The sequence below is a fragment of the Clarias gariepinus genome, chromosome 13, assembly GCF_024256425.1.
Source record: "Clarias gariepinus isolate MV-2021 ecotype Netherlands chromosome 13, CGAR_prim_01v2, whole genome shotgun sequence".
Taxonomy (NCBI): Eukaryota; Metazoa; Chordata; class Actinopteri; order Siluriformes; family Clariidae; genus Clarias; species Clarias gariepinus.
Window position 1 is genome coordinate 14,644,762 of NC_071112.1, and position 13,603 is coordinate 14,658,364.

At 35.8% G+C, this 13,603-nt stretch overlaps 1 protein-coding gene across 4 annotated transcripts in view; it reads left to right on the plus strand.

Annotated features, from left to right (window-relative positions):
- The first annotated feature begins 353 nt into the window (after positions 1-353).
- Positions 354-13,603, plus strand: part of cdc42bpaa (CDC42 binding protein kinase alpha (DMPK-like) a) — a 57,771-nt gene continuing 44,521 nt past the window's right edge. For all 4 annotated transcript variants that reach the window (XM_053509277.1, XM_053509278.1, XM_053509280.1 and 1 more), the window contains exons 1-2: positions 354-1,529; positions 12,313-12,404. In XM_053509277.1, coding sequence (XP_053365252.1) covers positions 1,352-1,529; positions 12,313-12,404 — 270 coding nt within the window. In that variant the 5' untranslated portion in view covers positions 354-1,351. The remainder of the gene's footprint in view (positions 1,530-12,312; positions 12,405-13,603) is intronic.

Consider the following 13,603-nt stretch of genomic DNA (forward strand, 5'->3'; position numbering starts at 1 on the left):
TGTAAACCCTAAAATGTTTCGTCTTAAACTAATGTCCTTCTTCTACCATAATACATAAACACACAAAAATAATCGTATTTTTTCAGTGATTTATGGTGCAGAAATAGCGGAGTAGGCACTTTCAGCATCCCTGAATTTAACCATAAAGCAAAACAGCTGTTGTGCTCCCGTCGCCATGTTGGTTTGGAATTCTCGCTGGTGTCATTTCCAATGCCTCCCGACTCCCTATACAGGGACACTACACCGGATATGAAACAATGGCCTCTGTAGTGCACTACATTTAGGGAGATATTTAGGATGAAGCCTTTTCCTGCCGCTGCAGCCGCATTCCCTGCGCGCGGTGGGCTGCGGGGCTGAGGTCGCCCAGGGGAGAGGCACGGATTTCCACAGCGCTGGGGGACACGGGGAATGTTAATTATTCTTCATTCTGGCGAGTTTCGACTATGGAAAGGACTTGTTTTTATTAATAGAGTCGTCGGTCTATTTTTTTGCGGACGGTCTGTCCTGCCTATCAACTGTTTTTTGGAAGTTGTGTCAAGTTAGTCAGCTAGCTACGTTTTCAGCTAACAAGCTCGGCTGCTATGGCTACAGAGTAGAATCGTTAGCTAACTTAGAAGTTACTTTGTGGTTGGCTACAGGATCAAATTAATGTGTTTACATACGTTTAATGTTTTGTAGATTAATTTATTGTGCTATTTAGTGTTGCCTAAATCAAGGTTTAATAAGACATTCTCCTTGTCTAGTGTCTAGGTATTCAAGAGTTAACGTTACCTAGCGCAATTCTATCGCTAGCCGCTTAGCTACCTAGCGTATCTTATTCTGCTGCAGGGTTAGCTCACGTTCACTCCTAATAACTACAAATATGCAGCCAAAAACAAACTGATAACCAGGTTTATTTATCTATATTTTACAGAATATATATATATATATTTTTTAATATGAGCAGCTTTTTATTTTGCGAACAATAAGAAGCCAGGACTGTGAACAGAGGAGCGACATCACGTCTCGTTACGCTGATGTTTTATTTCTGACGCGACTCATTTGTGACTTCAACAACTTTCGGAAAATGTAGCGTACAATATTCGTAAAACGAAAAAACATTTACACATTGTTTAAATCCTAGCTAGCCTTCTAGCTAAGGCAGTGGTGAGCACATCATGGTTCTCTGTTGTGTATGAATGGGAGCATGAAGTGTTGTCTTCTGCAGCTTAGCTAACTAGCTGTGTTGTGTGTTTGTAGCCTCACCACCGACGTGGCTCTCTGACTCGTGTTTTTAATGTCAGAGTTTATATTTTCGAACCAATTTTGTCAGATATTGTAAAGGCAGGGTCTTTTAAATTTTTGTTCCACCATGTCGGGGGAAGTTCGTTTGAAAAAGCTGGAAAAATTGTTCCTGGATGGTCCTGCTCAGTCTAATGGCCAGTGTTTCAGCGTCGAGGCTCTTCTGGACGTCCTCATCTGCCTGTATGATGAGTGCAATAATTCCCCCCTCAGGAGAGAGAAGAACATAGCCCAGTTCCTGGAGTGGGGTAGGTGTCACACACTGTGGTTAATTTGTCAAATCGATCAGTTTATTGAATGCACTACAAGTTTTGGTTTGTACACATGCATGCTCATTAGAATTACGTATTGGATATGTTGTGTTGTTCTGCACAATTCTCTCTACATGACTGTAGTTCATGTGATCAACACTGATGAAAGATTATTGTTTTTAAATTATTCTTAACATAGACCTTGGCCTGGCAGGGTGTACAATATCATATGCAGCAGTGGCATTACAAAACTGAGAATATTTCACCAACTACTAAGTCTTAAATCTAATAAAAAATAACTACTGGCGATGGGCTAAAGCAGAGATGCCCAACTATGGTTGTGGAGAACCACTGTCCTGCATGTATTAAGTGTGTTTCTTGCTCATATTACACTCATGTCACACTTGATTTAACCAACTAACCAACCATCTAACTACCATCCCTTTGACACCCATTGAAGTGTATGTGTCCGAGATGATAAAATGTGCATAAAATGTAGTATTGAACACCAGGATTGGGTATACCTGAGCTACGGAATTATTATTAACAAGGGTGTAAGGAAAGTTGAGTTTATAGCCTGTAATTGGTGTACTTACAAAATAGGTGCGTCAAATAAATTGCACATAAAGTACACATAGTATTTAAACCTGTTCTTCCTGACAAACTCATACCAGCGGTGCACACAATAGCCTGCCACTACCATGACTGTGTAAGGGCTGTATGAGAAGGGCCCAGCACTTAAAAACTATTTCTGCTCAGCAGCGTTTGAGGACTGTCCAGAGCAATGAGCTATGTCTGCCTTCAAAGTGCACTTACACAATATACGTACAGTACCAAACAAAATGCTCAGTGAATGCAGCTCCTGGCAAATAAGCATATGCATAAAGTTTTTAGATTGATCGTATTTATCGGGTGATCCATAACTGGCTAATCTTTCTTTGAGAGTTTTACCCCCCAGAGGTTTCTCTACTATGTGTTATACCATTATTATAATCAAGTAAACATGTAGGTTACTGACTGCATGTTTAGAATGCTAGGGGTCCTGTAAAGGCCTCAAGCGTTTCCAGTATGCATAAGGCTTTAGTAGAGTCAAGTAACAACATGCTGCTAAATGTTTAGTAGTCATACCTGCATGCTGAACTGCAAGGCTGAGTGAAACATCAAGGATCAGTGTGGTGTCTTTTATTCTAAGGACCACATGTGCTTTAGTGTTAAATGATCAAAAATTTAAAATACATTAATAAATTATATATTCAGCAGTCAACAGTTTAGCGTCACTTAAAAATTCTCTTCTTTTTAAAAGAAAAGCACATTTAAAAAAATTAAAAGAAACAAAAAACTTATAAAAATATGGTCTATACATTGTTCATGTTTTAAGTGACTATTATTGTTGTATAATAATAGTAATAATAATAATAATAATAATAATAACAGTATTATAACGACAGCAAAAACAACCTCAACAAAGAAACAATTAACGATAAAGGAATGGTAATAGATATTTCCGGAGATAATAGAATATTTAGCTGAGACAAGGTTTATTTTCATTAACCATCACTCCTTTATTACTGTGTAGCTCATTGTGATAGCTAATCCAGGTTTATCATGTTAAAAGGCTATTGAATAATTAGAAAATCCTTTTGCGGTTATGTCGGCACAGCTGATATAACCGTTGTGCTGAATAAAGAAACAATAAAAGTGTCCTCCTTTATCCGATTGTAGTTTTGTACCTGGAGCATAACATTTTGTGGTTTGATTTTAGACTAGAAATGGGCGGACTGTAAACAACTCCTTTCTGAATCTCAGAAGGTTATTCTTTTTCTAAGAAAGGTGAGCAATTCCATGCTAAAAAATTGTCAAGAAACTGAAAATTTTATACAATTGTGTGCATCAAGAACAAACTGTTTCTAACCAGGAGATAACTGCATAAGAGTTTCTAGTTTAAGAAACAGACTGCACACATCAAACTAGGCAGCTTTATTGAGTGGTACCCACAAAACCCAAGTCTAAACTTCAGGAGCTAAATAGTGACTTGAGGATGCAAGCAGGGTTGCAAAGAAAAACCATTTTGGAGACTGGATAATAAAAGGAAGAGGTTAGGATGGTTAGGCATTGGATGGAGAAAGATGGAAAAAAAGTGAAATTGACAGACACATCTAAGTTTAAGGTATTTGGAATACAAAGGAAATCATTTGTGTGACGCAGAAAAAAAAAAAAACTGGAGGAGTCCTTGATGCCATCTGTCAAACAGGGTGGAGGAAAGGTGATGGTCTGGTGGTGCTAAAGTGGGTGATTTGATTGGTGCCAATTTCCTCCTACCACAGGACAATGACCCAAAGCACAGCTTTAAACTATGCAAAAACTATTTAGAGAAAAGGAGGAGTCAGCTGGTATTCTGTCTGTAAAGGACTGACCAGCTCTGTAAACATATCTCAACCCTGTTGCACTGTTGTGGGAGCAGCTTGGAGAAGCATGGGGTAAAATTTCCTCAGGTTATACATTAACAAATTGACAGCTATTATGCCAAAGGTCTGCAAGGCCGTAATTGCTGCAAAAGGACAATTTCTTTTTCAAGCCAAAACATTTATCTCTGATGTTAAATGTACGTGATGAATAATGGTAACTTTTCCAGATGACCCCATACTTTTCACCAGTAGTGTATAAATTCTTATATGAGGATGTATATATAAAAAACTACTACTTTAAGCCCATGATGAATAAATACTATATACAAAGTGTCTAAGTGAATTTGTTGTTTTGTTAGATAAAAACTCATATGTCGTCGTCCCCCATTCATTGTTCAGTAAGTCATCAGAAATCTGTTTAATTCTGTGATTTAAGTAAAAAATTTTTAGGTGCACATGTAATATATAGTAACTTACTGGCTTCTTTGCCTATGACAGCTGAGTCTTTAAAGGGAGTTTGTGTAGCCTATAAAAAGGCCAAGTCTTGGAAAATATAAACAGTTGTTCCTATTTCAGGGGAGCTATTATTGGTGTCACAGCATTGCATATAATCAGTGAATACTTCAAAAGTATCCTCCATATGCCCATTTAATTATTGTTATTTGTGTCTCCCTCTTTGCAGATTGACATGTAATGCCCAGAACTTATACATATTTTTTTAAACACTAAACTGTAACTGTTTTTTTGTTTTTCTTACAGAACTATTAATAAATAGTCTAGTGTTAAGAACTGCGCTAAAGCAAGCTGGAACATGTATGTTGTCGGTCAGCCAAGTTTGTTATGACGGTCACAACCTTGTGATAGCCACATGATTTAGTGATGTTTAAGCTCAACTAACTGGGTACACATGACAAGTTTGTATCCTGTTCAGGTGACAATTCTTTGTCATTTATGTTGATAGTGATTTGTCATGTTGGAATGCTGTTTGTAAGAAAAAACAACAACTCCCAAGTTATTTCTCAATACTTAACTATGTGAGGCTATATCAGGCTTTTCTTGTTCACATTTAAGCATCATATTATTGTTTATTAACAAACGCACACACTTTGGCATCTGTATATTTCTTAGCCTGATCCTGAAATGTGATTTTAACATGTCCAGATTGGTAGTCGGATGCTATCTCCACAATCATCTGTTTGAAACACAAAACAAGATGTGAGGCTGATTGCAATATGATCTACATGTGAACGCTAGACAAGATCTGTCCTAGAGCTCACCTCCATCTTGCCCAAGGATTCACATAACTTGGCAACAAACCATTCAGAGAGCTGGTGTAGTTATTGTCAGCATTGGATCGGTACCAGGTATTGACCGAGGTATGGAGCTACCTTGGTGTTAAATTGAGATGAGGACCAAAAAATGAAAACTAAGATGTTCTGATAAGTGCAGTCTTTTTAAAACACCAATTATACTAAATAAATATTAGGCGTTATATGTACCAGACTGCTTTGGTTCAGTGTGTTACGGGAAGAATAAAACACAAGATACATGTTCAACTCAGCAAGCTTGGGTTTAAGTCTGCATAGGTCTGTGAATGTCAAAGATGTAGAGCAGGCTTAGTTGTTTTTATGGCCCAACTGTTTAATGGAAAAAGCTGACTAAGGGAACAGTTCCTGACAACTTGTGGTATTTCAAGAAGGCCAGTTATAAGAGGGATTCACATCCCATAAATCATAAATAGTAACCCAAGCAGGTCAGTTTATTTACATGATTCTGCATCTTTACCAGGGCAGAAAGTGCTTTCTATAACAAAATAACAAAATTTGTTTTAATAACAAAACTCGTGGGCTTGCTTGACATTATAGAAAACTGTAGGTATACCTACATCTGAGCATAAGTGGTGAAGGGGGTGTTGGACTCCAGGGCCCGTATTCACAAAGCTTCTTAAGCCTAAAAGTTGCTCCTAGTGCCAAAACCTAAGAGTTTTTATAGCAGAGGACAAAATGATGGAAAGAAGAAATATTCCTCAAACACTGAACTTAAAGCTAAAAGTAAACACGGCTCTCCTGTCCAGTTTGGTTTTCTTGTCGTTTTACTCCCTTCCATCTCTCTTGGATTGTTGATTACATACCATCCAAAAGTACTTAAATAGACTGTCATGTAAATTGTTCCCATCAATCTAAAATGGATTACAAGTAATAAAAATCAGTATGTTAAGTAAATGTAAGAACTTAAATATAGTAACTACATTTTCAACGTTTAGTAGTTTTAAAAACAGCTTGTCATTTTACCAAAATACTGGACTTGGCGAACTTCTCTGCCCTGATATTGAATTAGACTTCTACTTAAATAGATTAAACAAAAATTAAACAATTAAAAATAAATTGAAAGTGAATAAAACATAATTATAAACAAACAAAAACTTGCATTAAGACATTGGATGCATATAAAACTTTTTCATTTTTGCTGCTGAGTTTTTTTCAGATTTGTTTCTCAGTTTTGCACTTTCCTTCCTTAATCTTTCGGTTTTACTGCTGTGTTTTAGGGCTGTTTGCCCTTCTGACACAAGTATACCATGTAGGCATGTGTTACTCGAATCTCCACTAGATTCTCAGGACAAGTTTACTGGCAAGCTCCGTTTTTCCTGGATAAAAAGCATTAGAACGTTTATATTTCTCACCCGGTTGTTATTACTATCTAGGGTTTATGATCTACATGTAGAACAAAATGTTTTATGTTCAGTTACTCAGGATCACGATAGTTAGGATATAATCGCTGCTACGTGCTGAAGAGAGGAAGTGTGTATCAGTGTAGGCTTAACATTTCTTGAACTTAATTACTTCTGTGGTGCAAAATTATTCACTCTGATAAGGAATTGTAAACACGCATGTTTATCAAGCAATAGATTTGCCTAATTTTTCTGTGTTGATGCTTGCGGAGACATCCCTATATAATGACACATCATTTAGCGTACTATACGTGAAAGGGGAAGAATATGGACAGATATGTCTCATTATGCTGCTGCTTGGAAATCACACAGAACAAGACATATTCATCTAATGTGAGGATGCAATGAGCGTATGCTACATAACATCATTTTTTTTATTATTCGCTTTCAGTTTACTTATTTTGTTTAATTTGAAAATTTTTGTTCCGACCTTTTTGGCACAAATCTTATTTCATATCTTTAAGACTTTCCTGTTTCGATAAACTTTGCATATACAGTGACAATGTTGCAAAACCTTTGCAACAACAGATGCTACTTTTAAAACATTATCTCATTTTGTTTGTTAGTGTCAAAACTATTGTTTGAGATATTATATGAAAATAACATACACTCTTTAGAGTGGACAAGTCACTCTTTGCTGTGACTTGTCCAGGGTTGGAGTCTGACATTTTTAAACTACATTTGATATTAACAGAAATGTTATTATTTAATCTATTCATGAAGAGTTGTAGGTTTACTACATACTTGTTGCAGAATCTTAATTGTTGGCGTTAGCAGTTGGTGGACTATGTCGCACTTATCACTTTATAGTCACAGTTGAAACGTTTATTTAAAACCTGCAAATTATTTTTGTTAACCAACATAACACAAGCTCAAAGACCTTTTAGGATTTAATTTGTACTGCAATATACTGACTAATCTACTTAACTGCATAGCCGATTTAGTCACATGCAGCAGTGGCTCTGTGACTAGGAGATTCTTACCCTCTATGGAAGTTATGTTGCACTGCTTGCTTGTTGCTTTGCCTTTATATGGCATGTCAGTGCAGGGCAACACAGGAGATGAGCAGTATTTAATTTATACCCACATGTCTACCTCACCACACAGACAAAAACAGTGACGTTTTTGATGTTGGGGTGATTATTTTTGTCCCTCTGCTACGTTTCATGTTTTATGACATGATTTTGATCAGGACCTGACAGCTTGTTTCAATTTAGTCAGCAATTGTATGGTGGTTTTGATTTTTGTTTTAATAGCTTTACATGGTGGTTTTATTTTTTTTTATTTGGATTATTGCTAATTGTAGCACCGAATAAAGTAGAGGGCATATAATAAATAAATAAATAAATAAATAAATATGTTGCATTTATATTCACCTTTTTTGTTTGTTAATATTAATAATATATCAGGTAATATTTAGGTCAAGATTATTTCTAAATGCCTAAGGATTTGCACAATCGTTAACTTATTCCTGATGTGTATAATTGCTAATTTCTGTGTTATCAGTCTCAGCTGTCTAGTTGGGTAACAGTTTGGATAACAGTTTAACCAACTGAAAAATGTTTAATATTCAGTTTAAAAACGCAAAAAAAAAACCAACAATGATTACAGCAGGTTGAACGAGTAAGTACAGTTTTAGCCTTTACTAACTAAGCATGATGATCACAACTGCATACAAAGCCAGCAACATACTACAATGCAAAATAATAAAGGCATTTACTGGCAACAGGTGTTTTATAAATGTGAGCCAAAATAAACAGATCTAGATCTTTATCAGCTCATTAGTATTTTAGTTGAGCAATAGGGATGTTTCCATAAAAAAGCCACCATGATGCCTGACCTGGATGCAGCGCTGGGAAGGTTTTCAGAGATGTTTGCATGTTATTTTGGTTGCTCTTTAGGAGCCATAATGCCATTTTAACATGTAATTATACCAGGTGCAATTTTATTTATGTCTCCCACGTCTCAGTCTTTTTTCATAGATTTTAAATAACCATTTCAATCTGTGTAAATTAAATGTACACCACCTGGCCAAAAAAAGTCACTGTTTCATAAGGGCCTGCATAAAAAAGAAAACAACTGAGGGGCATCTTGAAAAAACATGGAATTGTGTTAGGAACTGGTAAAACCACCTAAAAGGACAGCGAGGATTAATGAGCTTCATAGAAGAAATGTAGTCAGAACTAAATAAGGAATGACTTTTTAAAGGGAAATAAAAGTTAAAAAAGGTGAATGAAGGTTAATTAAAAAAAGCAACAACTCACATCTACAGCGAAAATAACAGCCATGTTTAATAATGAAAGAAAAAAAGTCTTCTGTTGTCTAGGGAACATAAAGATTATTGGACCCTTTTACAGAGCGATGGGTGTTGACGGTAAGAATAGAAGCACATACATTATAAAGCCCACTGTAAAAGCCCCTAGAGGCAGAGGTTGCTTCAGGTTCAAAAGGGCTAGGTGACAGTGTAATGAAGTCAGTTGACTACCTAAATGTTCTGAATGACCAGATTATCTCATCAACTGATTATTTATTTATTTTTCTTCCCTCCTGACCCTGGCAGATACATGGAACTTGCTTGCATATTGTGTACGCAAGCAAAACTAAAGGTGGTCTAAAGATTAGGATGAGCAACTTTTTGTCTGGTCAGGGCACATGAGGATACACTGGCATATAGCATTGACATGAAAAACCTCTCGTTTTAGCATTTTATATTTTTTGATGCTCGCAAACATAAAAAGGGGGAAAATTTGGGGGAGGAGCACTGATAACATTTTGACAGCCGGCATCTGAATACAAGCTAAACATAAAGTGTATCGCCAAGAAAAATTTCAGACACTGTGGCAAGAGGCTGATAGATGTTTTGTGGGCAAAAGATAAATGGTTTGATTATTTATTTCTCACGCAACACATGACTTCTTGTTGGTAATTTCCATGTAAGGGTAAAGTAAAACAGGACAGAATTAATAAGATTTATTTATTGCACACAAATAACTTTAAATCATAGATGATAGAACAAACTTTAAGAAAATATTATGAAATATGTTAAATAATAAAACTATAATAATCTCTTTACAAACATTAAACCCACCATGGGAACAGAAACATGCAATGAACAGAACACTGATGTTATTGGCAGAAGTACACCCGCTGTACACTTACTGTACTTTACTGTACTTTGAGGTGAAGCACATTTTTGTCTTGGACAACTCTTGCCACTGCACTGCATGAGACGCAGGAATGATGGAGAGAGACACACACAAAGAGGAAAATTATAAAAAGTTATAGGTTCACTTTGCCCAAGATAAATCAGTCTCTCTCGCTTACTCTCTCTCATTCACTCTAAAAACATTGATTTCCAGAACATTATGTATGATTTATGGGTGTCAGGGAACTGGTATCAGTGTTTTAGCAGTATTAGAAACTTAACAAACTATTTGCTTGTCAAGTTCATGTCAATGACTCGCACGTTCTTTAGTTGAAACCTGGTCCATTTTGTTCATCGTTCACCAAAATGACCATTTTCAACGATTGGCGCTCTTCTAACATGGTCATGCACAACACTGTTCCCAGGTTGTTGTTTTTTTTAAATCAGATTAAAACAGTGAGGAGACAGAAAGAGAGAGAGAGAAAGAGAGATCTGACAGACTCCCAAAAACAAATGAATATTTCCAAATCGGTGTATATTGGACAGTATTAGATAAAAAATTGCCTGTTGTGTAGGCATGACAAGGGTCTGGTTGCTATTATGACCCACCATGTGTGTACTATTACATGGAAACACTGACTGAGTAGGCTTGTCTTTGTTTCGCCATGATATATACTTTATCTATCCAGTCAGTGTCTTGACTTTCATTGTGTGAATAAATCACCAAAATTACTTTTTTCTCAGATCCATAAATCAGTTTCATTGATTATTTTTTTAAATAAGAAATGATTAAGCTGTGATGCATTCTCACACAGTCTTGTTGTTAAAACTCATTGACTGCGTGTTGTTGTCTTCTTGATGAGGAAGTGGCCACCTGTGCCATGGGCTTGAACTTCATGGTGTAATGTTAATGACCCCACTAAATCTTGTTTTGTTTTAGACTGAGAGGGTAACATTATCTGTTTTCTTGTAACATTTACTGAGCGCTGGCAAGCAAAGTTACATTCTTTACTACATTATCTGTGAATGGGCTTGCACATGAGATTTTTTTCCGTTACATTTTTATGAATTGAGTTATATTTTCAATTTGCCACTGGACAGCTCTCATGTGAAAATGTATTACAGACACTAAAGTACCAGGCAGGCATTAACAGAACAATAGATATCAGCTAATTAAAGATCATGTTTTACCTCAGAGTATTTAAAATCAGAATCAACAATATCTTAGAAGCATTTATTGTTTTTATAGGAATATTATTCATTTGAATTTATAATTAAACATGTATCTCCATGTAACATATTTTGCACATATACAGTACAGTATAGTACATAAATACTTACATGCATACATACCAACATACGTCTATTTATTAATTACTTATGTACTTGCACACACTTCCGTCACTTTCTCATATTTGGGATCTTTTCTCAAACAGTGTTTTTAATGTTGTGAACAAAATAAATCTAGAAAGTAAAAAAGATATAGTGATATTTTCTTTACTACATAATTATAAAAATTATAGTATTATGTTATAATTTAAGATTTTGACTATAAAGCATTCCATAATTGAGCTATTTTTCCCAATTCAAAAATGCAGTTATTAAATCAGCCATTAATGTTCTCACCAATATTTTAAAGGGGGAAAAGTCTCACAGTTGCTTGGATGGTGATATCAGACAGACTGTATCAGGCAGACTTGCAGCAAAAGAGGGAAATATGTCCTGAATAGACGATAACTTTGAAAGATTCTAATTTGTTTAGTGGTTCAGCCGATGCTTCATTTAAGCTTCAAACTTTGTACTGCATTTTTGACCAGAACGAATGCTGTTTGTTTATTTTCTAGTGTAATCAAGTCTTCTTATAGGCATTTTGGGTCTGTTTGGAGAGTAGAAAAAAAAATACTGTGATGAAGGCCTGTTCTCACATGCAGTACATGTGGGCACACCAATCTTTTATGCAGTTTTAGATAGATATAATAGATATTTGATATATTTTTTGTGTGAAAACTGTGATATTGATTTATTAAGTGTTTGGTGTAGGCCAGTGAAATTGTGAAAAGAGAAGGAGACAGCTCTCAAGTGGCACAACAGGAACCTTCATCCTGTTATTAGAAGATCACAAGTTTGATTCCTGTTGATGCCACATTGATCTCTTAGTAGGAGAAAAAAAAGGAAAACCAGAAGAGACTAAGTCAAGCATAGACATCTGTGAGCTCGTGTCTGCTAAAGAGGGCAGGTAGCAGTTTCCTCGGTGAACGAATTGGGAATTAATTTTGAGAATGAAAATGTGAACAGTTGGTGAGGAGCAAAGTGTTTTCTGTGATAAATTGTGAACTGTAGATGAGCAATTGACATACTTAACTCAGTTTTATAACTTGGTTTCCCTTTTAGAGCACTCCTATAGTATATAAAGATATTGAGTTAAAGCACACAATTGTAAAATAACTTTTTAAAATTTCTTATATACTGACCACATGCTATTTATTTTCTCTCTGTCTACAGCTAAACCATTCACATCTAAAGTGAAACAGATGAGACTACACAAGGAGGACTTTGAAATCCTGAAAGTGATTGGCCGAGGAGCGTTTGGGGAGGTGAGCATTATTCACCACCAGAAGAATTCTGTCTGAAACAGTCGCTCTCATGATTTTACAGTTAAATAAAGGCAAATGTACAATAGTTTTATATATTTTTTTTCATATCTCTCATTTTTTAAATAGTAGTCTGTAAAGAGACGGTAGATGTTAATTACAAAAGCAAAATGTTTTGAGTCTTTGAAGCACAGACAGACAGATGGTTTCTGTGGCGTGGGTACGTTGTGCAATTCAGTCTGTGGTTTAAAATAGACATTTTTGTGAGTTTCTTCTCGATGCTTCGAGAACTACAATCCAGATGTGCTGTTACAGTGTGGCATCTGTCATCAAAGTGATTCCTGTTACACCATGCTTGAGATGTGGTTTTCCAGTGACTCTCTTTTTAATACATTTTGTGGATGCATTTAGTTAACAGCAGTACAACACTGATTGATGTGTTACTTTCCATGTATGTTCAGGTTATAAATAAATACTTAAAAAATAAATAAAATTATATATTTATACATATTAAATTTTTGCTGAATGACATTGTCCTTGTTAAAGGACAGAGGTTGCAGTATCCATTTATCACAATACTGCACAATCCTATCCAGCACAAACGTCTCTGGCTCACCTGCATGGTTTTGCATGCCGCAAGGCCTTTTCTAAAGATTACATATTTTATATCTATATAAATAAAGGAAAGGTTTTGTCTGTACATTGGTCGGAATTTACTCTTTTAATGATATGTTCATGCTTCGTACGTTGGAGGACCCTGAAATATAACCTGTTAGTTTGTCCAGACAGATTTTGTCACAGCATCATACAAAACAGGCTGGACAGAATTCAGTTAAACTTTGGCAGTAGTAAGGTATTTGCCTGAAGTTAAACCTGCGCCATAAATTAAATCACAATGTTGTAGAAGTGATGTTATGAGAAGTTATGTTCCAGAGTACGTCACTGCATGAATATAACGCTTTTTTCCTCAAGTTGGGCGTGGCTATATACGTCACTCAACAAAGCCAATCAGCGTGATAGTTTGCCCTGCATAAAGAATGTATGCAGAGGACACAGAAACTATGTTAATGCACCTAAAAGCTGCCACAATGCTCACTAAACATGACAGCATGGCCTATGCCAAAAAAGGAAAATGGATTATAAGAACTATTGTATGTTTATTCTTCTTGCGGGAAGTTTAAATTCAGTTTGTCTTATGTTTC